The sequence below is a fragment of the Chelonoidis abingdonii genome, chromosome 3, assembly GCF_003597395.2.
Source record: "Chelonoidis abingdonii isolate Lonesome George chromosome 3, CheloAbing_2.0, whole genome shotgun sequence".
Lineage (NCBI taxonomy): Eukaryota > Metazoa > Chordata > Testudines > Testudinidae > Chelonoidis > Chelonoidis abingdonii.
In genome coordinates, this window is record NC_133771.1 from 4,015,758 (window position 1) to 4,039,468 (window position 23,711).

General features: G+C 52.1%; 1 protein-coding gene across 4 annotated transcripts in view; it reads right to left on the reverse strand.

Moving 5' to 3' along the window:
• The window catches only part of OTOF (otoferlin), a 210,340-nt gene that overhangs the window by 55,594 nt on the left and 131,035 nt on the right, over positions 1–23,711 (reverse strand). For all 4 annotated transcript variants that reach the window (XM_075063563.1, XM_075063562.1, XM_075063561.1 and 1 more), the window contains exons 9-17: positions 20,705–20,836; positions 19,144–19,206; positions 18,403–18,487; positions 13,439–13,598; positions 11,418–11,604; positions 10,929–11,115; positions 10,075–10,298; positions 8,786–8,894; positions 7,790–7,973 (exon numbers count right to left, since the gene is read on the reverse strand). In XM_075063563.1, coding sequence (XP_074919664.1) covers positions 7,790–7,973; positions 8,786–8,894; positions 10,075–10,298; positions 10,929–11,115; positions 11,418–11,604; positions 13,439–13,598; positions 18,403–18,487; positions 19,144–19,206; positions 20,705–20,836 — 1,331 coding nt within the window. The remainder of the gene's footprint in view (positions 1–7,789; positions 7,974–8,785; positions 8,895–10,074; positions 10,299–10,928; positions 11,116–11,417; positions 11,605–13,438; positions 13,599–18,402; positions 18,488–19,143; positions 19,207–20,704; positions 20,837–23,711) is intronic.

A 23,711-nucleotide genomic window follows, 5' to 3' on the forward strand; every position in this document is an offset into this window, starting at 1 on the left:
GGAAGCTGGACAAAGGAATTGGCCGGCTGGAGGAAGGGCAGTTCAGTTTCAGTTTTGGGCTGGGTGGTGGGAAGTCAGGGTATCCTAAGCTGGGATCCAAGCACCCTGAACCCCCAGCATGACTTGTTTGAGGGGTCCTGGTTGGGCCTCCAAGCTCTGCTGTAACCTGCATTCCTGTTGTCCAATAAACCTTCTGTTTTACTGGCTGGCTGAGAGTCACTGTGGGTCCCAGGAAGAGGGGTGCAGGGTTGGACTCCCCCACACTCCGTGACAACTGGTGGCAGCAGCGGGAGATACTGCACCCCGTGGATGGCGCTTTCTGCAGTAAGTGACTGCGGAGCAGTAAAACGAAGGGACGATTGTACGGGTGATTAACCCCTGGGAGTGTGTGCCCAGTGAGAAGGACTTTGCAGTAACAGGGTCCCCTGGGGGATTGCAGCGAGCGGTCCCAGGGGTGAAGGAGTCTGCAGCTCGACCCTGGCAGAGAGGTGGTGACCTCAAGAAGGGCTGGTGCACTAGGGGTCTCCCTGGAAACTGTGGGGAGCAGCGAGCACCCCGGCCTGCGAGTGTCCAGCAGGAAGATGTATGCCAAGTGGCGCAAGTGTGACCTGCTGGAGCTGTGCAAGCAGAGGGGGCTGCGCAGAGGGAGGCTCACCAAAGACCAGTTGATTGCCCAGCTGGTGGAAGGAGATTGCTTGAATTAACTGATCCCTGTATCTGAGGGAAGCAGCCTGGCAGATGCAGAGCAGGCACCAGTATCTGTCCCAGCTGGGAGTGGTCAGCCGGCGGCTGAGGGCTTCCCGAGACCCCCCATTCCTATGCCTAGGGGAAGGGCAGGGAGGAGCCCAGTGGCTACTGAGGGCACCGTGACCCCCTCGGCCAGCAGGGGGTCCTCCCGGCGAAGCTCGGCATCCGTGGAGCACAAGCGGCTGGAATGGGAGAGAGAGCTAAAACAGAGAGCTGGAGGATCGTGAGAGACAGAGACAACATGACCGGGAGGAGAAAGAGAGACAGAGAGGACACGAGGAGAGACAAAGACAGCGGAAACTGGAGGAGAAAGAGCGACAGCGTCATCATGAGCTGGAACTGGCGAGGCTGAGGGGCAGCGGGTCCCCGGCTGTGGTGATTGAGGGGGCGCCCAGGACTGCGCGGAGCTTTGATAAGTACATCCTGGCCCAGAGTAAGGAAGGAGAGGACATGGATGACTTCCTGGATGCCTTTGAGATGGTCTGCGAGCTGCACCAGGTAGATCCTGCTGACAGGCTCCACGTTCTCACCCCCTTACTGGGCCCCAAGGCCGTGGCATTGTACTGCCAGCTGAGAGAGGAGGAGAGAGGGAACTACGAACTATTCAAGCAGACCCTGCTGCGCGAGTTTGGGCTGACTCCTGAGATGTACCGGGAGAGGTTCCGGAGTCAGGATAAAACCCCTGAGGTCTCATATCTGCAACTAGCCATCTGCATGGAGGGATACGCCAGCAAGTGGGCAGATGGGGCATAGACGAAGGGGGACTTGGTTAAACTGCTGGTACTGGAGCAACTGTTTGAGCAGTGCCCATCCGACCTGAGGCTGTGGTTGAGGGACCAAAAGCCAGAGAACCTGGAGCTTGGATCCAGCATAGGATTCCCTGAATTCCCATCCCCAGCCCAAAACGAAACTGAACTGCCCTTCGTCAAGCCAGCCGATTCCTTTGTCCAGCTTCCCGGGCAAAGGTGCTGACACCCCTCTCCCTACCTGGCTCAGGTTACAGCTTAAAATCCTGTCCCTCACCTAAAGTCCTCCCCGGCTCTCCCATCCCCCACACAGACAGACCCTACTGCATCACATCTCTCCCCCTTGGAGACTGAACTGAGGGGGTCACTCTGCCCAGTGACCTGGGGAAGTTCAGGGCCCCCTCTCCGGGACAACGCGTCGCTATCAGGTTTGCACTTCCCTTCACATGGACCACGTCCATGTCATAATCCTGCAGGAGCAGGCTCCACCTCAGGAGCTTTGCGTTGGCTCCTTTCATCTGGTGCAGCCAGGTCAGGGGAGAGTGGTCGGTGTACACAGTGAAGTGTCGCCCAAAGAGATATGGCTCTAGCTTCTTAAGGGCCCACACATGGCCAGGCATTCCTTCTCAATGGCCGCGTTAGTCTGCTCCGGGGTAGCAACTTCTTCCTCAGGTACACGATGGGGTGTCTCTCCCCCTTTTCATCCTCTGCATTAACACCGCCCCCAGTCCCGTGTCTGAGGATCGTGAACACCATAAAGGGCTTGTCAAAATCTGGGTTTGCCAGAACTGGGACTGTGACAATGCGATTCTGGCGGGACCCAACTGAGAGTGCCAATTCAGGACCAATTGCTCAAACAGGGCAGTCACAGCCCTAGGCTGGGTTTTCCACCTCTAAGGCAAACCAAACCAGCCAGACAAAAATGACTTCGGTTTCACCCCACTGGCTAACCACAAGTCACACAAGCAATTTCCTTAGACACTCCAGGTCTCCAGTATCACCACCAGTCCCACCCGTCCTGGGGATGAATGGTTATGAGAAACCAACACTCAGAAAAGAAAAAGGTTCTCTTCGATCCCAAAGGACCAAGCCCCACACCAGGTCAATATACACATCAGATCTTACCCACAAATCACACTGTTGCAATCCTTTAGAATCTAAAATCTAAAGGTTTATTCATAAAAGGAAAAAGATAGAGATGAGAGCTAGAATTGGTTAAATGGAATCAATTACATACAATAAGTGCAAGTTCTTAGTTTCAGGCTTGTAGCAGTGATGGAGTAAACTGCAGGTTCAAATCAAGTCTTGGAGAACATCCCTGCTGCGATGGGTCATCAGTCCTTTTGTAGAGCTTCTGCTTGTAGCAAAGTCCCTCCAGAGGTAAGAAGCAGGATTGAAGACAAGATGGAGATGAGGCATCAGCCTTATATAGGATTTTCCAGGTGTAAGAACACGTCTTTGTTCTTACTGTGGAAAGTTACAGCAAAATGGAGTCTGCAGTCACATGGGCCAGTCCCTGCACACTCTGTGAGTCACAGGGCGTATCTGCCTCCTCTCAATGGGTCAGTTGTGTAACTGATGGTCCTTAATGGCCATCAAGCAGGCTAAGCAGAGCTAACACCAACTTGTCTGGGATTGTTTCCCAGAACTGCAGCACCATTTGAAATACAGACAGTACACAGCCAATACTTACAACTTCAACTACAAAATGATACACACACACAGACAGCATAATCATAACCAGCAACCCGTAACCTGTCTTAGACACCTGATATGACCACCCTTTACATATGATTTGTGCCACTACAGGACCTTGGTTGCAAACCATGTTCTATATGGTCCCATTTTATATCAATAACGTCACAGTCACTAACCAGAGCCTCCTTCAGCGCCTGGAGAGCCTACTGGCACTGCTTGGTCCAGACCACCTTGTCTGGCTTCCCCTTTTTGCACAGCTCAGTGATGGGGGCGGATATGGCGCTAAAGTGGGGCACGAACCTTCGATAGTACCCCGCCATCCCAATAAAGGCCTGGACCTGCTTTTTGATTTGTGGGGGCAGGCCATCTCTGATCACCTCCACCTTGGCTGGTTCCGGCTTCAGGCAGCCGCTCCCCACTTGATGGCCCAGGTGAGATTTTCAGCCATCCCCACTTGCACTTCTCAGCCTTTACGGTTAACCCAGCCTCCCGGAGTCGGTCCAGCACTTGTTTAACCTGGGACACGTGTCCTCCCAGGTCTGGCTAAAGACGCAAGATGTCGTCAATTACACCATGGCAAAACTCTCCATCCCCCTCAGTAGCTGATCCACCAGGCGCTGGAAGGTGGCCGGTGCTCCCTTGAAGCCAAAGGGCAAGGTCAGAAACTCGTAGAGCCCCAGAGGGGTGATAAGGCTGATTTCAGCCTGGCATCTGCGTCCAGCGGCACTTGCCAGTAGCCCTTTGTAAGACCATGGTGGTGAGGTACCAAGCGCTCCCAGCTTGTCTAGGAGCTCGTCAGGCCTGGACATGGGGTAGGCATCAGATATGGTGATGGCATTGAGCTTTCGATAGTCCACAGAACCAGATCAACCGTCTTCTTGGGACCAGCCATTGGTGAGGCCCAAGGGCTGGAAACGACTGGATCACCCCCAGAGGCCAGCATGTCCCTGACCTCTCTTTCTAGGTCCTGGGCAGTTTTCCCTGTGACCCGAAAAGGGGAGCATCTTAAAGGGGGAGTGTGACCCGGTCTCCACCCGGTGGACATTTCAAATATCTCTCTTCCTTCTTTACAAAAAAACAAGTTCAAAATAAAATAAAGGCTACTGCAAGTGCGCGGACGCAGATGCCAGGCTGAAATCAGCCTTTATCACTCTGGGGCTCTACGAGTTTCTGACCTTGCCCTGTTGGCTTCAAGGGAGCACCGGCACCTTCCGCGCCTGGTGGATCAGTACTGAGGGGGATGGAGAGTTGCCATGGTGTATATTGACGAATCATGCGTCTTTAGCCAGACCTGGAGGACCACGTGTCCCAGGTTAAACAAGTGCTGGACCGACTCCGGGAGGCTGGTTAACCGTAAAGGCTGAGAAGTGCAAGTGGGGATGGCTGAAATATCACCTGGGCCATAAGTGGGGAGCGGCTGCCTGAAGCCGGAACCAGCCAAGGTGAGGTGATCAGAGACTGGCCTGCCCCCAAATCAAAAAGCAGGTCACGCCTTATTGGGATGCGCGGGTACTATCAAGGGTTCGTGCCCACTTTAGCGCATATCCGCCCCATCACTGAGCTGTGCAAAAGGGGAAGCCAGACAAGGTGGTCTGGACCAAGCAGTGCCAGTAGGCTCTCCAGCGCCTGAAGGAGGCTCTGGTTAGTGACTGTGACGTTATTGATATAAAATGGGACATAAGACATGGTTTGCCCCAGGTCCTGTAGTGGCACCAAATCATATGTAAAAGGGGTCATATCAGGTGTCAGACCAGGTTACGGGTTGCTGGTTATGTTATGCTGTCTGTGTGTGTGTACATTTTGTGTTGAAGTTGTAAGTATGGCTGTGTACTGTCTGTATTTCAAATGGTGCTGCAGTTCTGGGAAACATCCCAGACAAGTTGGTGTTAGCTCTGCTTAGCCTGCTTGATGGCCATTAAGGACCATCAGTTACCAACTGACCCATTGAGAGGAGGCAGATACGCCCTGTGACTCACAGAGTGTGCAGGACTGGCCCATGTGACTGCAGACTCCATTTTGCTGTAACTTTCCACAGTAAGAACAAGACGTGTTCTTACACCTGGAAAATCCTTATATAGGCTGATGCCTCATCTCCATCTGTCTTCAATCCTGCTTCTTACCTCTGGAGGGACTTTGCTACCAAGCAGAAGCTCTACACAAGGACTGATGACCCATCGCAGCAGGGATGTTCTCCAGAGACTTGATTTGACTGCAGTTTACTCCATCACTGCACAAGCCTGAACTAAGAACTTGCCATTATTGTATGTAATTGATTCCATTTAACCAATTCAGCTCTCATCTCTATCTTTTTCCTTTTATGAATAAACTTTAGATTTTAGATTCTAAAGGATTGGCAACAGTGTGTTTGTGGGTAAGATCTGATGTGTATATTTGACTGGTGTGGGGCTTGGTCCTTTGGGAATCGAGAGAACCTTTTTCTTTTCTGAGTGTTGGTTTTCATAACCATTCATCCCCAGGACGGGTGGGACTGGTGGTGATACTGGGAGACTGGAGTGTAAGGAAATTGCTTGTGTGACTTGTGGTTAGCCAGTGGGGTGAAACCGAAGTCTTTTTGTCTGGCTGGTTTGGTTTGCCTTAGAGGTGGAAATACCCCAGCCTAGGGCTGTGACTGCCCTGTTTGAGCAATGGTCCTGAATGTGGCACTCTCAGTTGGGTCCCGCCAGAATCGCATTGTCACAGTCGCAGTTCTGGCAAACCCGACTTTTGACAAGCCCTTTATGGTGTTCACCGATGCCTCAGACACGGGACTGGGGCGGTGTAATGCAGGAGGATGAAAAGGGGAGAGACACCCATCGTGTACCTGAGGAAGAAGTTGCTACCCGGGAGCAGAACTACGCGGCCATTGAGAAGGAATGCCTGGCCATGGTGTGGGCCTTAAGAAGCTAGAGCCATATCTCTTTGGGCGACACTTACTGTGTACACCGACCACTCTCCCTGACTGGCTGCACCAGATGAAAGGAGCCAACGCAAAGCTCCTGAGGTGAGCCTGCTCCTGCAGGATTATGACATGGACGTGGTCCATGTAAGGGAAGTGCAAACCTGATAGCGACGCGTTGTCCCGGAGAGGGGGCCTGAACTTCCCCAGGTCACTGGGCAGAGTGACCCGCTCAGTTCAGTCTCCAAGGGGGAGAGATGTGATGCAGTAGGGTCTGTCTGTGTGGGGATGGGAGCGCCGGGGAGGACTTTAGGTGAGGGACAGGATTTTAAGCTGTAACCTGAGCCAGGAGGGGAGAGGGGTGTCAGCACCTTTGCCCGGGAGCTGGACAAAGGAATCGGCTGGCTTGACGAAGGGCAGTTCAGTTTCGGTTTTGGGCTGGGTGATGGGAATCCGGGAATCCTATGCTGGGATCCAGCTCCCTGAACTGCCAGAAGGACTCGATTGAGGGGTCCTGGTTGGGCCTCCAAGCTCTGCTGTAACCTGCGTTCCTGTTGTCCAATAAACCTTCTGTTTTACTGGCTGGCTGAGAGTTACTGTGAGTCCCAGGAAGAGGGGTGCAGGGTCGGACTCCCCCACACTCCGTGACACCTTCTCACTTGTAAGCTAACTAGACTCAAGGAGCTCAACCTATCACTGCAAGGCAGGTTTTCTATTCCTTGAAATATTCACGTGGCTCTTCTCTGATCCCTCTCCAGTTTATCAACATTCTTCCTGAACTGTGAGCACCAAAACTGGACCATTGTGATCGTCGAGTCTGACCGCCTGGATAGCACTGGCCAGACAGCTGCCCCAGAGTAACTCCGGTGTAAGATACAGCAGATCTTTTCGAAAATTATCCAAGTGTCATTGAAAATTTGCCAGCGACAGAGAATCCACCCAACGTTTGGTAAATTGTTCCAATGGTTAATTACTGTCAGAGTCAAGAACTTGCACCTGGAGAGCAGGAGAAGAGGTAGAGTGTGGACAGAGAATAGACAAGGCAGAGGGATCATAGAATCATAGAATCTCAGGGAAGGAAGGGACCTCAGGAGGTATCTAGTCCACCCCCCTGCTCAAAGCAGGACCAACCCTAACTAAATCATCCCAGCCAGGGCTCTGTCAAGCCTGATCTTAAAAACCTCTAAGGAAGGAGACCAAACTAAGGGAGGAAGGATTGCCCAGTGGTCAGAGTGCTAGCTTGGGTGTCAGGAGATCTGGGCTTTGTTCTCTGCTCCAGCAGAGATTCCCTGGACCAGTCAATTAGTCTCTCTGGGCTTGTCTATACTGCAGTCAAACATCCACAGCTGGCCTGTCTCGGCTGTGTGCTGGAGCACAGATCAGAAGGGACCCTTCAAAGCTGCCCGGAGCTCCAGCAGCTTCTCTGCCTGGAGGGCCTAACCTGTTGTCCTGTAACCCTGCTGATGGCTAAGAAGGCAGTATCCCCGTCTCAGTTTGAAGCACCAAACTCACCCGATACTGCATTGTAGCATATCCTAATGAAGCCAGCAGGGTGGGAAGAGTCCAGTCGCTCTGCTTCCCAACTGCCTGGGAGGCAGGAGATCCCAAATTCTGTTCGATCTAATTACACCCCCTTCTTTTATCTTCCCTCCCCGCAACCTTCAGCAACACCCCATCTCATTGACCAGCCAGGCACACTTGCCTGTCAGTGATCAGGGGCTTCATTGGCTGAGTCGAGGAGACGGAGACCAGCTCCCCGTTGTCATCGGCTTCATCCTCGCTGGAGTGCTGAAGCAGCTCAGAGTCCTCCTGCTCGCCGTCCCCGCCCTCCTTCTTCTTCTTCAGGCTGGGCTTGGTCGTGCCGTCGATCTGGTTCCCGTAGTTGCCTTGGGAAGAGGGTGGCGAAAGGAAACCCTTACCCTCTCAGCCCACCATCGGTGGGACTCGCCCTAGGTCCGTCAGGCGCCGCGGATTTGGGATGGGGAGGAATTTCCCCCAGGGATCCTGGGGAGGTCAGGGAGGTACAGAGACTGTGAACACTGACTGGGGCTCATATCCCGGACCCCTGAACATCTTCTCTCCCTCCTTGGTATTTATTTAACCCCAGGATGGATTGAACCAAGGTCTCTAGAGCTAAAGGCAGGAGCCACCACAGCTTGAGCTTGATGACTTCCAGTCCGTCTACATCACCGCAGCATGTGTAGATCTGCCTGAGCTAGCTATCTCCAGCAGCAATAGCAGCGAAGCTGGGGCAGCCTGGACCACTAGCCACTTACGTACATCGCCCGGGTATCAGGTGGACTTCCCCAGCCCGTGCTGCCGTGGCTTCACCGCTACCGTTATTGGAGCTGGCAAGATGAAAACTAGTTCAGGTACGTCTACACGTGCTGTGGTTTCACCTCTGATGGCAGTGTAGTCACACCCTACGTCTGCCAGCGGGGAGGCCTGTCGTAATGTGCAGATCAGGCCTGGTGGGTTACGTTTACCCCCATAGAACGTGGTGATCATATTCTTTCTAGTACAGCGAAGGTGTGTGTCAGCCTGCCTGGCTTTGTCACGTATTAGCATAGATACGGAGCCAACCAACCCTTTACGACAGGGGATTCCTTTGGCCCTCGTACTGCATCCTAGGCCATGGGCCTTCTCCTGGGATTTCATCGACACCATTGACTGAAACCCATTTCACAAAAATACCAACCTATTGTGACCTCAAAGTTGATGGGTTTGTCCCCAATCTTCCTGTCAATCATGGTTGCTTCCAAGAAGGCTCCAAAGAGAAAGAACTCTTCCATTTTGCCAGTGCAGTTCTGCAGGCGAAAGTACTCGCTGTTAACATGGCGGGAGGGAGGTGTTAGGGACTGGCTGAACTGGCTGATGCAACTACAAGGTCCCTCTACATAGCAATTGGGAAGCCTGCAAATTGGCAGTGTGTTTTGGTACCCATGGTAGCTTTCAGTTCAGGGAGGCAGTTTTGTTGGTTTCCAGTGACTTCATTGCCAGTAAAAGATGCCAGATTCACAGCCCTACAGACTGAAGGGCTGCATTTATTCACAGCATGAGCAGTAGCAACCCAAGCTGCATTGCTAATGTACCTTAATCTTGATCTGTGGCGCACCCGTCAGGTTGATAGACGGTAGCTTAATCTCTCTTAGGCCTTCCGGGCCATGCTGGGATTAGTTTTGAGATAAGAACAAAGCTAGATGAATAACAGGCTTCTCTGTTTGTTTGCAATTAAAAAAAAAATCATTTTGGGTCAGACCAAATATAAACATTTTGTGAAACTTTTCGTGACCTGAAAGGTAAAAATCCCAAACGCTTCAGGTCCCACAAAATGTTTTGGTTTTGATTTGGAACATTTTTCAAGGTTTTTGATTTAAAGAAAAGAAATAAGGGAAACTTTGAAACCAAAAGGTGTTTTGAGCTGAAAAATGGAAATGTTTCATTTCAAAAAGTCTGAAACAAAAGGATGCCATTTTTCAGAATTGGTTCGTAGTTTCTTTCTCCCTCAACAAACCATTCAGTTAAATCAACACAAAATGGCAAAATGTTTTGGGTTGGCTGAATCAAAAAATGTCGTCCACCTCTAGAAATGGAGACTTTCACTGCTTGGTCGCTGGTTCAATCCCTGCCAAGAGGTGGTAGTGGGGGCAGGACGGACACACAGCTGTCACTGCATGAAGGCTGTTTGGTAGCCGTGTGAAACAAGGGTCTCTGGTGACCTGTTTCCAACAGGACCGATGTCTCCAGATCCCAGAAACCACCCCATGGCTGGCACTAACTTTCCCTGTTGGTGGTTGTCCCAATAGGGGCCAGGGTTGGAATGACACAGAAACTGCCCATCTCTATAGGGATGGCAGGACTGCCCTGCCCCAGGCTTGCTGCACTGAGAGACAAGGGGTGAACAGGCCTTGGCGGGGTGAAGCAACTGACTGTCAACTCGCAAGATGTGGCACGGGAGCCGGCTAGGGAAAGTCGGGGTTGACTCACTTCTGTGACTGGCATGGTCTGCTCCACTTGCACCTCGGTGGAGCTGGTGATCTCCGGGTCGCTGGTGTCCAGGATCTCCACAGCGAGGCTGAGGAGGAGCCGGGCGCGGAAGGAGACCCCCTCACCCAGGCCTTCGTTCAGGTCCTGGTGCTCGTCCATCAGGGTGTAGTTCCGGGTGGAGCCATACATGTTCACCCAGGCTGGGCCAAAGGTGGGCAGGAAGCCTGCAGCAGAGAGAACACGCCTGGTGAATGGGGTAAGGGCAGTGCAAACTCCAGGAAATGGCCTCACCCGAGTGGTATGGGCATGGAGGTCTGTGTGAATGTGCACAATTGCACTGATGCGTGCCTTGATGTGTGCCCAGACGTGTGCGTGTGAGCACAGGCTGCCAGTGTGCAAATACCACTGCCTATCATCACTCTGACCAATATCATCTCACCGTTTCCTTGTGCTCCCCCACCTGCCTATCTCCATCTGCTGCCTCTCATCTTAGACTTAGCTGGTTAGTTCTCTGGGGCAGGGTGGACTTTTGTTCTGCGTTTGTACAAAGCCTAGTACTGATTAGAGATCATAGTGCTACGTAATACAATAACAACAACAAGGTGGAGTGTATTAGATTTGCACCAGCCTGTGACAGAGCTTGTGGAAGTGACTAGTGGGTTTCGGGGCCCTGCTGGGGGTGTCTTAAAAGGCCTGATTTGCAGAAGATGGGTGAGCAGCTCTTTCTGAAGTGAAATCTCTCAGGCCGGACACCCAGGCTCACTAATCTCTAGACTGAAGGGGGAGGTAAGTGGTGCCTATGCCCTCATGTCGGCCCTTTCCAGCAGGGTGAAGGATCAGCCCCTGGGCTCTACCTTTATCCCCTTCGTTGGAGATCTTGCGCAGGTCGATGAAGTGGGTGCCGATGGCCATGTCGTTGACCTTGTCCGAGTCCCGGATCTGGACTTTGAGCCGCTTGCACAGAGGGGGGAACATCTCCGTGAAAATGACCTGCTCATTCCACAGGGGCTCATAGCTGCTTTTCTGCACTGACGTTTTCCCCTGTTGGACAGGAAGAGCAGGAGCAGGATGGCGGAGTGGCCTAGGTTAATGACCACCAGGCTGCCTTTGCCTGTTGCCCCTGCCAGTGGTAACCAACGGACCATGCACTGAGCCAGCGATTTCCCCTCCCAGCATAAGCAATGGGACCTTCCTGTGACTGGTGACTATCACAAAGTGCTCAACAACATTGTTTACGTTGTTTGGACACAACAGAGGAACATGGCAAACGGGGAAGCTTTGCCCAGTGATTGCCTCTCTCAGGGGATCTCCCAGTGCCACGGCTCAGCAAGTAGCCCGCTTACCTTCTGCCCTGCAAAAAGCACCTGGACGTAGGGGTCCACCAGATCCTTGTTCTCCCCGATGAGTGCCTTCTTCACGTTGGCCATAAGGCTGGTGTTCATGCGGGGCAGCCCCTCTGCACGGTAAATCTTGATGTAGAAACGGGCCCACTGCCGCTCTGGAGGGACGCCATCTGGAAGAAGCAGGTTCCTGCAACATGGACACAGACAGACAGGGCTGGAGGTGATCACTGGGCCTGAGGGAAGGAGTTGGCTAGTCACACCGTGGCTGAGGGACCGACTCTAGGGGCGAGACTTTCAGAAGTGGGAACAGCTTCCCCGGCACACTCTGCTGTCTGAAGAGCGAAGATGGGTGACTATGTCTGGAGACTACTTGGCTTGGTTGCTACATCTCTGTCAACCCCCTGATTCAGCATGGAGACCGGCCGTTTTATGGAGGGCTCTCCATGGATCTGGCCTTGCAATACATGTGACCAGTGGGCTGGATCTCATGAATGGGTTCTCATCCATATGGCCTCTGGCCCTGCTATTTATTTCTACCCTGAGATCTGTCCAGAGATAAGTTGCTTAAAGGCATGTTGTCCTGAATGGGCAATGACCGGAATGCCCCCGCCAGTGTGGGAACACCCCCGCTAGCGTGACCTCCCACGCACTAGGAAGAGGACGCCATTTCCTCAACCAAATGGCGTCTTCCATGTAGTGTGACCATCATGCTGAGCAGAGGATGCTATTTTGAGAACAAAGCGGCATCCTCCATGTGGCCAAAGTGCCCGAATGCTGCTCTGGCCCCTCTACACCACTATGTTGTCTGGGGCAAGGTGGGGGTAACTTCCTGGCTACAGCAGTGGACTGCACTACCTGCTGGGCAAAAATGGGCCAGATTGCGCCCTGAGCCACCCCTCTGCAACCTCAGTGATGTCATATGGGGCCAGAATAAAGCCCTGGGTGGTTGCAGCAAATGGTGTGGGACGTCCCTTCTAGCCTGGTTGCAGGGGATGCTGTATAACGAGGACGATGCTAGGTAACCAGACAGGGTCCCAGGGTTTGGCCTTAAAGGCCGCAGGCACTGCTAGATCCATTTCATTGGTCTATCGCTGTGGGGGTGAACTAAGTTTTGAACCTCATGGGCTTTTCACCCGAGTATTTTGTAGAGATTTTCAGTGCTCTGCATTGACCCCTCTGCAGGCTTCCCACCCGTGTCCCCCACAGACCCAGGCCAGCACTGGGAGTGGCAGAACAGCTTCTCTGCAGTGCCCTGCCAATGAATTTAAGCAGGGTCTGAATGAACTCTCCCCTGACAGCTAGTTCAGGAGGGGAAGAGACTTTAGGAGCAAACTGTATTTACATGAACACACCTATTCTGCATAGGTATCCAGCAGACAGGAGCTGTGGAGCTCCAAGTGATCAGCTTTGGTTGGTGTTGGGTTACAAATCCCTTTAGTGCTGAGTGCAGGGGTGGTGAAATGCTGTTACCAATGTTGTTATCTTCCTTGCATGACTAAAGGGGAACAGAACTGTGCTGAGCTTGTCCCAATTGAGGGGTCACCCTCAGCTGAAAGAAACTTGCTAAGCCAGGGGCTTGAATGCCCCAGGCCTGTGACAGTCAGAGAGGAGGGGACTGGTGTTTTAGATAGGCTATGGGGAGTCTCCTAAAGGTTTTTGGTCTGGTTTAAGCTGTTTCTACCCACTGTTAAAAAAGAAAGCTAAATAGGTTTCCTTAGGAGCCTCTTGTTACGGTAAAGTGCGGGGTGGTGTTTCTGCTGAGCCTGCACAGAGCTGATAATCACTAAAAGATGGATGTGCAAAAGTCACAGCAGAGAGGCAGGTGGCAGGCCTGTTACAAATCCCTGAAACCCATCAATCTAGCCCATGGGGATCTGCGGCACAAGGATGGGCTGTGAACCATGAGAGACGGCAAACATTTGGAGATGGCTGTGGCAAGCTAGAAGACAGACAAAACCCAACAGGTAGCGAAAACATGCAGCTAATTCCAGTGTGGTGAACACGGCTCCGCACTGCCTCACCCCTCGATGTCGTCCTCATCTGTCTCGTTGGCTTTGTGTGGTGTCTTTATGTTGTCCCCTTTCCCCACCACAGCGATGTCACACTTCAGGTACCCTTTCAAGCCAGCCGTGATGTCCTCGGGGTCGGATAGGATGGCCCATTTGTGGTAGAACTGGTGCTCTGGAAGCCAGGAGGAAGGGAAAGTCAGTCACCAAAAGAAAGTTCAGGGGTTATTTATGGGTAGGAAACTGTCTGACCCTTTTCTGCGTCCTTCATGTGGGTGTGAGGAATATAGATGGTGCTCCATGCTTTTTATGCTCAAAATCTTTCTCAAAGATGAAAATCCCAATGATCTAGCCTGTAAAATACTAGCTGCCTGTAATGTGAAGCTCTCCTGAGCCCACTCCAATGCCTATATATTTTGAGAACTATATCAGAGTTTTGTGAAGTGCCCATAGCTTCTCAGTGGAGGCGATACCCATATGATAGATAAACCACGGAGTGACCTTATCAAATGCATTTTTCACACCCTTTCACTTGTTTCACCTGCACTCTGCCCACCAATCCAGCTCAGCCGGGACAACCACTAACATGCTAAAGCTGCTGTCAGTTTAAAAAAAAATCAATCTGCCACAAATAGGTTTCCTCTGACCCTGCCCCAAATGTGCCATTTCTTCCCAGTTTCACACCAGCCAAGGTGCCGGATGGGTGAGATTCATTCCTAGACAAGAGGTAGAGTGGTGGTCCACTCCTTGTGAAGTGCAGCGATTAGCGATGGGAACATTCTGGGGCTTGATTCTCAAGTACACCTGATGGTCCAGGCCCTTTCACGGTGCCAGAGCAGAGTGAAAGGGCCATGGACTACAGGAAAACCAAGTGCAGAGCCTTTTCCAATGGGATACAACCTTTGGCATATTGTGACTTATTGCGCCTTAAAATTGCACCATTATTTTGTGTAGAAAAAAAGTAATTTTAGGCCCCTTTTAGCGATTTCTTAAATGTGTTAGCTATGACTTATCTCCTTCCAAGGCAAGCCCACTGTGACTTATGAGTCTAGATAAGCCCTGGGAGTCAGGGACCACTTGATGCCAACTGGCGGAAGGTATAAGTGGTGTGTAGGGGTTTATATGGATCCCCTGGATCTGACGTCTACATAATAATGGGCCAAAGGGTGGCATGTGAGGTCTCTACCAACAGCTATGTATGTAAGGAATGTATGTAAGGATCCTATTTAACAAGTTAAGTATCTATACTAAAAACTATGTTCTTAAGGTATGTAAGTTAAGACAGGTCAGCTGAAGGTGACAAACAGGTTCTGTTCAGGCAGGGTTAGGAGACACTTATCTTTCCTTGGCTGACCATTGCGCATGTTGTATCTTAGGATGTAAGGCTCTTTGCATATAGAACCATCAGCTTATCAAGACTGCGGAGACAAGAGATCTCAAAGTTTCCAGGAAGGAAGACACAACAGGAGAATTGCAGAATTAGTCAGATAGATCAGGAGAATGCAAGGGGACACATGGTTTCCTTCCCCTAGGAGACAAGCTGAGAACATAAAAAGGGATCACAGCCAACCTGGGAGAAAGATTTTGAATGAGCTAAACCTCCTTAGAGAAGACGTATCAGGGGGTAGCCGTGTTAGTCAATATCCACAATAACAACAAGGAGTCCAGTGGCACCATAAAGACTAACAGATTTATTTGGGTATAAGCATAATTGGACCAACTTCTGTTGGGGAGAGATGTCAGTCCCATAAAAGATATTCCCTCCCCCACCTTGTCTCTAATATCCTGGGACTGCCCCGGCTACAACTGCATTGCATACAGGGCTTAGCAATGTGCTGCGAGTGATCCGGAGATGGGACTGCTAAGCTGAGGTGCCCTCGGCCTAGTTTGGCATAAGTAACTTGCCTCATTTCTTAGCTGGCATAACTGGGGAGGTGAAAGGAAGGTTAAGCTGTAAATAGGGAGTTAGGAGGTCTGTGCTCGCTAAGAAAAACAGCTGGGAATATGGACAAGAGAAACTTGGAATGCAAAGCTCAGGTTTCCCACGAACAGCACATGGACAGAGCACGCTGTACAGGGCCTGGTTCCTGCAAAGTAACCAAGCCAAGCCCAATATGTGTGGAGTAATGTAGAGCAGTGTTTCTCAAACTGGGTTCCGCGGGCCTTGCTGATCAGCTCCTCCTCCTCCCCTCTCTCTCCCAGTGCCTCTTGCACGCTGGAGAACTGCTCTTCCACGGTGTGCAGGAGGTGCTGGGAGGAGTGGGGACGGGACTCACTCAGGGGAGGGAGCGGAATCATGTCCCGAGCCGCTGACTCCACTGATCAACTCCTCCATCTCCCCCACAGTGCCTCATGCACACCAGGGATCGGGCGTTCAGTGGCATGTAGGAGGTGCTGAGAGGGAGGAGGAGGAGCGGGGATGGGACACACTCAGGGGAGGGGGTGGAAAGAGGTGGGAAAGAGGAGGGGCAGGGGGGTATGGGGGGCAGGAAGAAGTGAGGCAGGGGTGGGGCCTTGGGAGAAGGGGTGGAGTGGGGGCAGGGCCTGGGACTGAGTGGGAGGCTTGGGGGTCCGCGAAAAATTTTAAATCAAAATGGGGATCCTCAGATTGCTGAAGTTTGAGAAGCGCTTGTAGTAAGTGAAGGCCCTGATAAAGGCCCAGTAGGAGGCCTGAGGCCTGAACTAAAGTAATGGTCAAGACTTAGCTAAAAGCAAAGTCAAGCTGTGAGCTGGAAGCCGGCCCTGTTCACAGAAATTGGCAAGGAAAGGGCTGATGTTGCATAAACATATATTCACCTAGCATATTGAAGTATAAACACGGTACCAGAACACCCTATACTGGAACATTCCATAGATAACGGGGAACAGGCCGACCCATCCCAATGACCGGGGCAAAAGGGTAATATGATGGCTAGAGTTGTTTTGTTCGAACCAACATGTACAAGGTGAGAGGTGGCACCTGACTACGTAGAGGGGTTGCACCTCAATACGTCAGGAGTGATGTGTAACGTGTTTGTACCTGTGTATAAGAATGCATCCCTGGGGCGGTGTCTGGGTCTGGCCGAGGGGGCAGTGGAAAGTCCCGCCACTGCCTGAGCCGAGTCCATTGTCAAGAGGCACTTTCTCGTAGTATGCCCTGAATTAGGCTAAGAAACCTACAGGGAATTGCAATTGTGTCCAAGACAATAAACCTGGCCGACGTGCCTTCGTACCTTATTAGACTCTGTGGTTATTGGGGGTTCTCGTCGAGTTTGTTGTGTCAGCTATCTGCAGAGCTGGGGCAGCGCACAAGAGGGAACACACGCACGCAGCTGAGTGTTGTCAAAGGTGTTGCCAGATGCTACCGGTGTGGTGCTCTGCTCTCTCCTTGTTGGTATCACTCGGCTGCGTGCGTGTGTTCCCTCTTGCCCCAGCTCTGCAGATAGCTGACACAACAGTCTCTGCGAGAACTCCCAATAACCACAGAGTCTAGTAAGGTACGAAGGCACGTTGGCCAGGTTTATTGTCTTATGGATACAATTGCAGTTCCCTGTAGGTTTCTTAACCTAATTCAGGGCAAACTACGAGAAAGTGCCTCTTGACAATGGACTCGGCTCAGGCAGTGGCGGGACTTTCCACTGCCCCCTCGGCCGGACCCAGACACCGCCCCAGAGATGCATTCTTATACACAGGTACAAACACATTACACATCACTCCTGACGTATTGAGATGCAACCCCTCTACATAGCCAAGTACAACCCTTCTACGTAGTCAGGTGCCACCTCTCACCTTGTACATGTTGGTTCGAACAAAACAACTCTAGCCATCATATTACCCTTTTGTCCCTGTCATTGGGATGGGTCGGCCTGTTCCCCATTATCTATGGAATGTTCCAGTATAGGGTGTTCTGGTACCGTGTTTATACTTCAATATGCTAGGTGAATATATGTTTATGCAACATCAGCCCTTTCCTTGCCAATTTCTGTGAACAGTGCAGGCTTCCAGCTCACAGCTTGACTTTGCTTTTAGCTAAGTCTTGACCATTACTTTAGTTCAGGCCTCAGGCCTCCTACTGGGCCTTTATCAGGGCCTTCACTTACTACAGCGCTAATGTAGAGCAATTGCAACACAATGTGTAAATATATCGAAAGGAAGAGTTGTCTGGAACTTCGGATGTGTGGTACGTCCTATACCCACCCCCGATGCTTGAGTCTGATCAACCCAGTGAAGCTTTGCTGTGTGCCAAATAAAGGAACCAGACCGAGGAACTCCAGAGGCAAACAGAGTGTTTTGGATCCCAGCGGAGCTGGACGAAGTGTCCTCCCAGAACTGGACAAGGTGTTCTGGGTAAGCCGAGTGGGAAAAGTCTCAGAGGGGATCCCAACAGGTGTCCTAGTCCTTTGGGAACAGCATATCTGTAAATACGGGGAGTGTCCAGTGGACCAGGAGCCTGGTGCTCCAGGGGATGCTTGGAGGGCTCAGGATGTGCCTATTGCTAACCTGTGGAGAGACAGCAGAGCCCGGGTCGGATGGGTGGGGTGTGCTTGAATTGCCAGGGGCTGGTGGATTCAGGGACCTGAGCCTGGCAGGTGGTAGTGAGGTGCCTCGCAGCCCTGGATAGCCCTGAGAAGCGTCACCACCCTGCCTTGCCAGCTGGAGGAACGGGCCAAATAAGTCCCAATAGTAACATTTCTTGTTGAGGGGAGAAAGCAGACGCGGCGACATTTCCCTGACGGGCCTATCAAACAGCTTCTTCCGTCACTGACGTGGCAGAAACGAACACACCGTGGGACGGGGGCGGCCCGAAGGTTTTGTCAGCACATCGCTCGTGAGCACAGCAGCCATTCCGAACAAGCGCTGATAAAGCCTGAAGCGCCTATCCCCTTCTCTCCATTTCAACTGACCCACAGGGAGGCAAACCCCTCTGTTAACGACGTGGGGTTTGAGCACAGAGCTCGCCCCAGCCATGAACCTCCCCTCCCCAAGCCACTGCTACGTACCAGGCTGCGTGTAAACAGTCCCAACATCCATTTTGAAGGAGCCCACCAAGGTCCCACTGCGCAAGAGGTTCTTAGAGTGGATGACCTTTCAATCAACAAAGGCACAACCGAGTCAGTACGCACTAAGCTCCTGTGCCGCCCCCAAGCCCAGCCGTGCGGGGAGTGGGGCAGCAGATCCCAGAGCAAGGATTCAGCCTCCCAGATCTGGGAAAGTCATAAACAAGATGAGTACGTGGGGAGTGGTGGTTCTCTAAGTCTCTCTTGAGCGTGTGCTCACAGACTGCGAAACCCAGTGTCTCTGCCGAGGACTGGAATGGCAGGGGGATGCTGAGCGGCATGTGACCGGACTGGAAGAGCAGGATGGGGCTAAGGTGAACTGGCTGGACATGAGGTGCTGAGACTGGAACTGCAGCATGTGCTCTAGTCTACAAGTGAGCCCTGCATGGGCGTACCCAGGCCTGGAATAATGGAGGGCCCTGGACTAGCAGAGGGGGCTGGGGGCCAGGACGGAGGGGCACCAGCAAAGCTCTTGGTCAGGGAAGCTTGCACAGTGGCTGACAGAGGCATCCCCCAGCTCCTTCCTGAGCTCTCCTTCCCTGCAAATGCCACAGGCAGGTGAAACGGGCTCTCTCCACCAATACTCGGACAGGGCAGTGAAAGGGCACACGTGCTTGCTCATGCACGTCACATGCGCATACGCCTCACATGCACACGCTCATGCACTTGCTCACGCATGCTTACCGACAGTTTGATGATTTTGTCGAACATGACGTCCAAGGGCACGTGGAAATCAAAGACGAAGTACTGCAAAGGAAAGGAAAGCCATAAGGGATGGGGAACAGAGGGAGGGAACATCAAAATGGCTGCCAATGACCAGCCCTCGTTACCGGAGACAACCGTCACATGGGACTGGCTCTGGGCGACAGAAGTTGCTGGGGAGGTGGAGGGGGGAGGGGAAGGAAGATCCAAATTAGACAATGACAGTGTTTGTGGTCAAATGGAATGGAAAATATGATCCACTATGAAAACTGGGTAAATGGGACGATGGTCAGTAAATTCAACCTAGATCAAGCAAACAGACACTTTCTCTCTTTGTAAAAGCACTTCGAGGCATTGGGTTTTTGCTCATCCTGGTCGCACACATGCTGTCGGGGCAGGTGGGTTCTGGTTCTGAATTCCATCCCCCTGACCCTGTCAGGAAGCAGGGCCTGTAGCAGAACCAGGCTCAGGGTGACCTAACAAGCACAGGTGGAAGAGTCAGCAGACAGGCTGCTCCAAGCATTTGCCCCTGGCTCCGATAGTGCTTTGGTTGCTTGTTTCCAGCCTTTCCTCACTCCAATTCTGACATCTAGAACCTGCGGCTGCAGAACCACCGGGGAAGCAACAGTGCTAGGCTGTCACCCAGAGCAGCTGTAACTAGCTCACGCTCTACTGCCCGTGACTCACGGTGGACACAGACCACAGGAAGTCCCTGCCTCAAGGGTTGTGATAGGCAGCAGCCTCCTGTCTCCTTATCGGCTCCCTAGGGGCGGTCCAAGATGTGTCCATGCAACATGGTGGATCTCTTGCATATGCCAGGACCAGTCCTACTCCTGAACTGGCTTCCAGCTTGATTTGAACTTTGCTTCCTGACCCAGACCCTGAAACCTGACTTGAACTCAGACCCTTGGCGTCGACCCTAGCCTGGAACCTGACGGCAAACTCCTCCGCTACTCCCAGCCTCAGGTTTGACCCTGCTGTGACTGTTGGTCCTGACTGCGCTTGTTAGGATCCTAAGCCTGTGCTCTGATTCCTGGCTATTGACTCCTGCTCCAAACACTGGCGTGACTGCCCATGTCCCAGGCACTCACAGACCCATCCCGAACACAAGGACACGTGTGTTCAGAGTGGACAGACTCTGGGTCAGGCACTGCCTCGTTCGCATGGAAAGCCCACAGCCAAGCAAGCCACTTTCTGTAGTACTGGTGTGCTCTGATGAGCCAGCATTCTGCTGGAACGTGGGGCAGGCCCCATGGTCTATCCTGCCCTGGGCAGCTAGTCCCACCAGGCCCATGGAGCAGTACAGGAGGGGCATTTAATCTCAAGTATTTGGCTTGTTAGGCAGCAAGGCAGCACTTCTCCAAGCCCAGGGTATTGCCAGTGAGGTATCCTGTGTCAGTGACTAGATTCCACCTTTATCTTCGGCTAACCTTGACCCAAGAAGGCAAACACCCAGCTCAGCGGTCCCTTCATCTGCCTACAGCTAAGGCGTGTGGCTCGGCACACCAAGCCCAGAGTCAGGTCTGGGGAGAGGCCAGCTCACCTCGTTGTAGTAGGGGCAGTTGGTTGACTCCTTCATGGATGTGTATTTCTTCTCTTCCCCCACCTCCACGCACACCACGGGGTCCATGTTCAGGCCTACTAGCTGCCGGGCCTCAATGACTGTGATGCTCACCTGGGGAAGGGAGATATGGACACCCACCCTTGTGAGAGCTGGGTTTGTCGCTTCTCCGCGGTACCCACTGGCCAGCATCCGCCTGCTGATGTGAAATCAGTGCTAGCGGGAAGATGCCACAGCAACAGCCCTGGAGACCCCAGACAGGGTCAGCTCCCCTCCCACCATGCTGCTGATGTTGTCACACCCTGGTCTGGAGTGGACGTGAGCTTATTTAGGCCAGGGCCTGTCCTCTGAGGCCTGGGTCATGAAGTTGCTCTCATTTCACTAATGGAGTGAAGTTAAACCGATTTAGCTTGGCCGGTGCGGCTTTGTGTATGGACACTCTCCACTGGTTCACACCCGGGTCACACTGGTTTAGGGACTGTGGTCCTCACATGTAACTGATTTCCTACAATTTTTAGGCGTTCAGCAAAAGCCAGTTTGTTATGGAGAAAAGATCTACTGAGGGTTAGCAAACTAGCCCCATGCGCCCCGACTGCGTTTTGTCGCTGCCAGCTCTTCTACACCTCAGAGATGAGCCCTTCTAGACTAAGTCATGCCTCCACGCTCTCGTGATCTTCTCCATTCCAGACTACGCTGTGATGTCCCACCCCATAATGCTTTACGGAGATATGCGTACAGGAGCGGTGCCAGGGTTTTTGGCACCCTAGGCGCAGGGCTGGCTCACTGGTCTCGCGGCTCCGGTGGACCTCCCGCAGGCGTGCCTACAAATGCTCCACCGGAGCTGCGGGACCAGCGGACTCTCTGCAGGAATGCTTGTGGGAGGTCCACCAGAGCTGTGGGACCAAAGGACCGTCCACAGGAACGGCTGCGGGAGGTCCATCGGAGCTGCGGGACCAGAGGACCGTCCACAAGAATGCCTGTGGGAGGTCCACCGGGCAGTCTGCAGCCCTCCCAAATCCTGGTGCCCTAGGCGACCGCCTAGGTCACCTAAACGGAAGCGCCGGCCCTGTCTGTGTATGCCATGTAACTCATCTCTGCGAAGGTTGTGATCTACTGAATCTATTCATCCTATTTGTGTGCATGTATCATTTTTGTGTTCAAAGTTATGAATATTGACCATGTACTTGTTTGTTTTTAAGTAGCCTTAGTAAGGCATTTGGTCAGCTTCCTGAAAAAGGAATGTGCAAGTTAAGTGCCCGATCAAGAAACACTTAATGGATAATGGACCTTGGAAGACTCCGATCGACCTAAGAAGTCTACCTGGGGACGTTCAAGGTAGCATGTCAGCAATGGCTGTCGCCTGTAAAGTGCTGAGTCATGCATGGACATGTGACTTGCCCATGTGACTCCAAAACTCCATCTTGTAGTTGGGATTCTACACAGGGGGAGGGAAGAGTGTCCACCCACGAGAGAGAAACTATATAAAGTCCTGGGAGACCCCTCCATTTGGTCTTCAGCTGGCTCAAGAGACAGCCTCTCCACCCCCAAAGGATACCTAAAAGAAACTAGAATAAAGGACAGTAACCACAGGGGTGGGAGTGATTGCCGGACCCAGGCTAGAAGGAGGCTAGTCTGTAAAAGAAGCTTATTGGAACATCTCTGAGGGTGAGATTTTATCTATCACTTTCTTACTGTATTAGGCGTAGACTTGCATGTTTTATTTTATTTTGCTTGGTAATTCACTTTGTTATGTCTTATTCCTTGGAACCACTTAAATCCTACTTTCTGTATATAATAAAATCGCTTTTTACTTATTAATTAATCCAGAGTATGTATTAATACCTGGGAGAGGGGGAAACACCTGTGCATATCTCTCTATCAGTGTTATAGAGGGCGGACAATTTATGAGTTTATCCTGTATAAACTTTACAGAGGGTAAAATTGATTTATTTGGGGTTTGGACCCCATTGGGAACTGGGCATCGGGGTGTTGGAGACAGGAGCACTTCTTAAGTGTTTTCAGTTAAGCCTGCAGCTTTTGGGGGATGTGGTTCAGACCTGGGTCTGTGTTTGTAGAAGGCTAGCGTGTCTGGCACACCAGGCAGGGCACTGAAGTCCCAAGCTTCCAGGAAAAACGGGCTTAGAGGCAGGCTCAGCACATCGGATGGCAGTCCCAAAGGGGTTTCTGTGACCCAACCCGTCCCATACACCACGTCTCCCTTGCCCTTGCAGGATCGCAAGGATCTCCCAGCTGGACTGCCTGCTCTTTCCATCTCTTGCTTGTGACTTGTTCAGAATTTACCAGCAAGCTGCATGTCCCCTGTACCCCTTGATACTTCCATTACCCCAGCTACACTGGCTCTCCATTAGCCTCACGATCCGGTTCAGTTTATAGTCAAAGCTCTTCAGTTTATGTCTCTGTTGTATTTGCCTAATTTTATTTGTGCTGCTGCTCCTGTGTGGGACTGGCAATCCACCGGCGATGCCCTCCTGGGGCATTCTCCCGTTTGGTGGAATGCTCAACAAGTCCACCTGTGGCCAATCGAGTCACTCATGTCCCTTTCTCCTGACCAGCTGTGATCTAGACGTTTGAGGGTTCTCTAGGCAGCTGCATGGTATTTGCAAAGGACCACGAATACAATCCAGGAATCAGTCAGCAGACAGACTTCTCCAGGACTCCCTGGCATGAGCTGCCCTCCTGAGGCTGTTTCAGAAGGGTCATTCAGAATGACCAGACCCCTAGGTGGGTAGGTGAAGTGCCGTATCTGCACATGGATAGCCGGGCATTGTCACCCTCTACTGGAAACATGGGGAAGATGGAAAGCATGGGATCATGCAGATGTCAGCCCTTTTCTGGCACACATCTGCGCCTTTAATTCAGAGGATGCTAGAGACCTGGGACTATGGAGGCTGACGGTCCCAAGAGTGAATCCTTGATGGTCTCAATCCTGTGCTTCCTACGGTCAATACATCATCTTGAGAAATAGTCA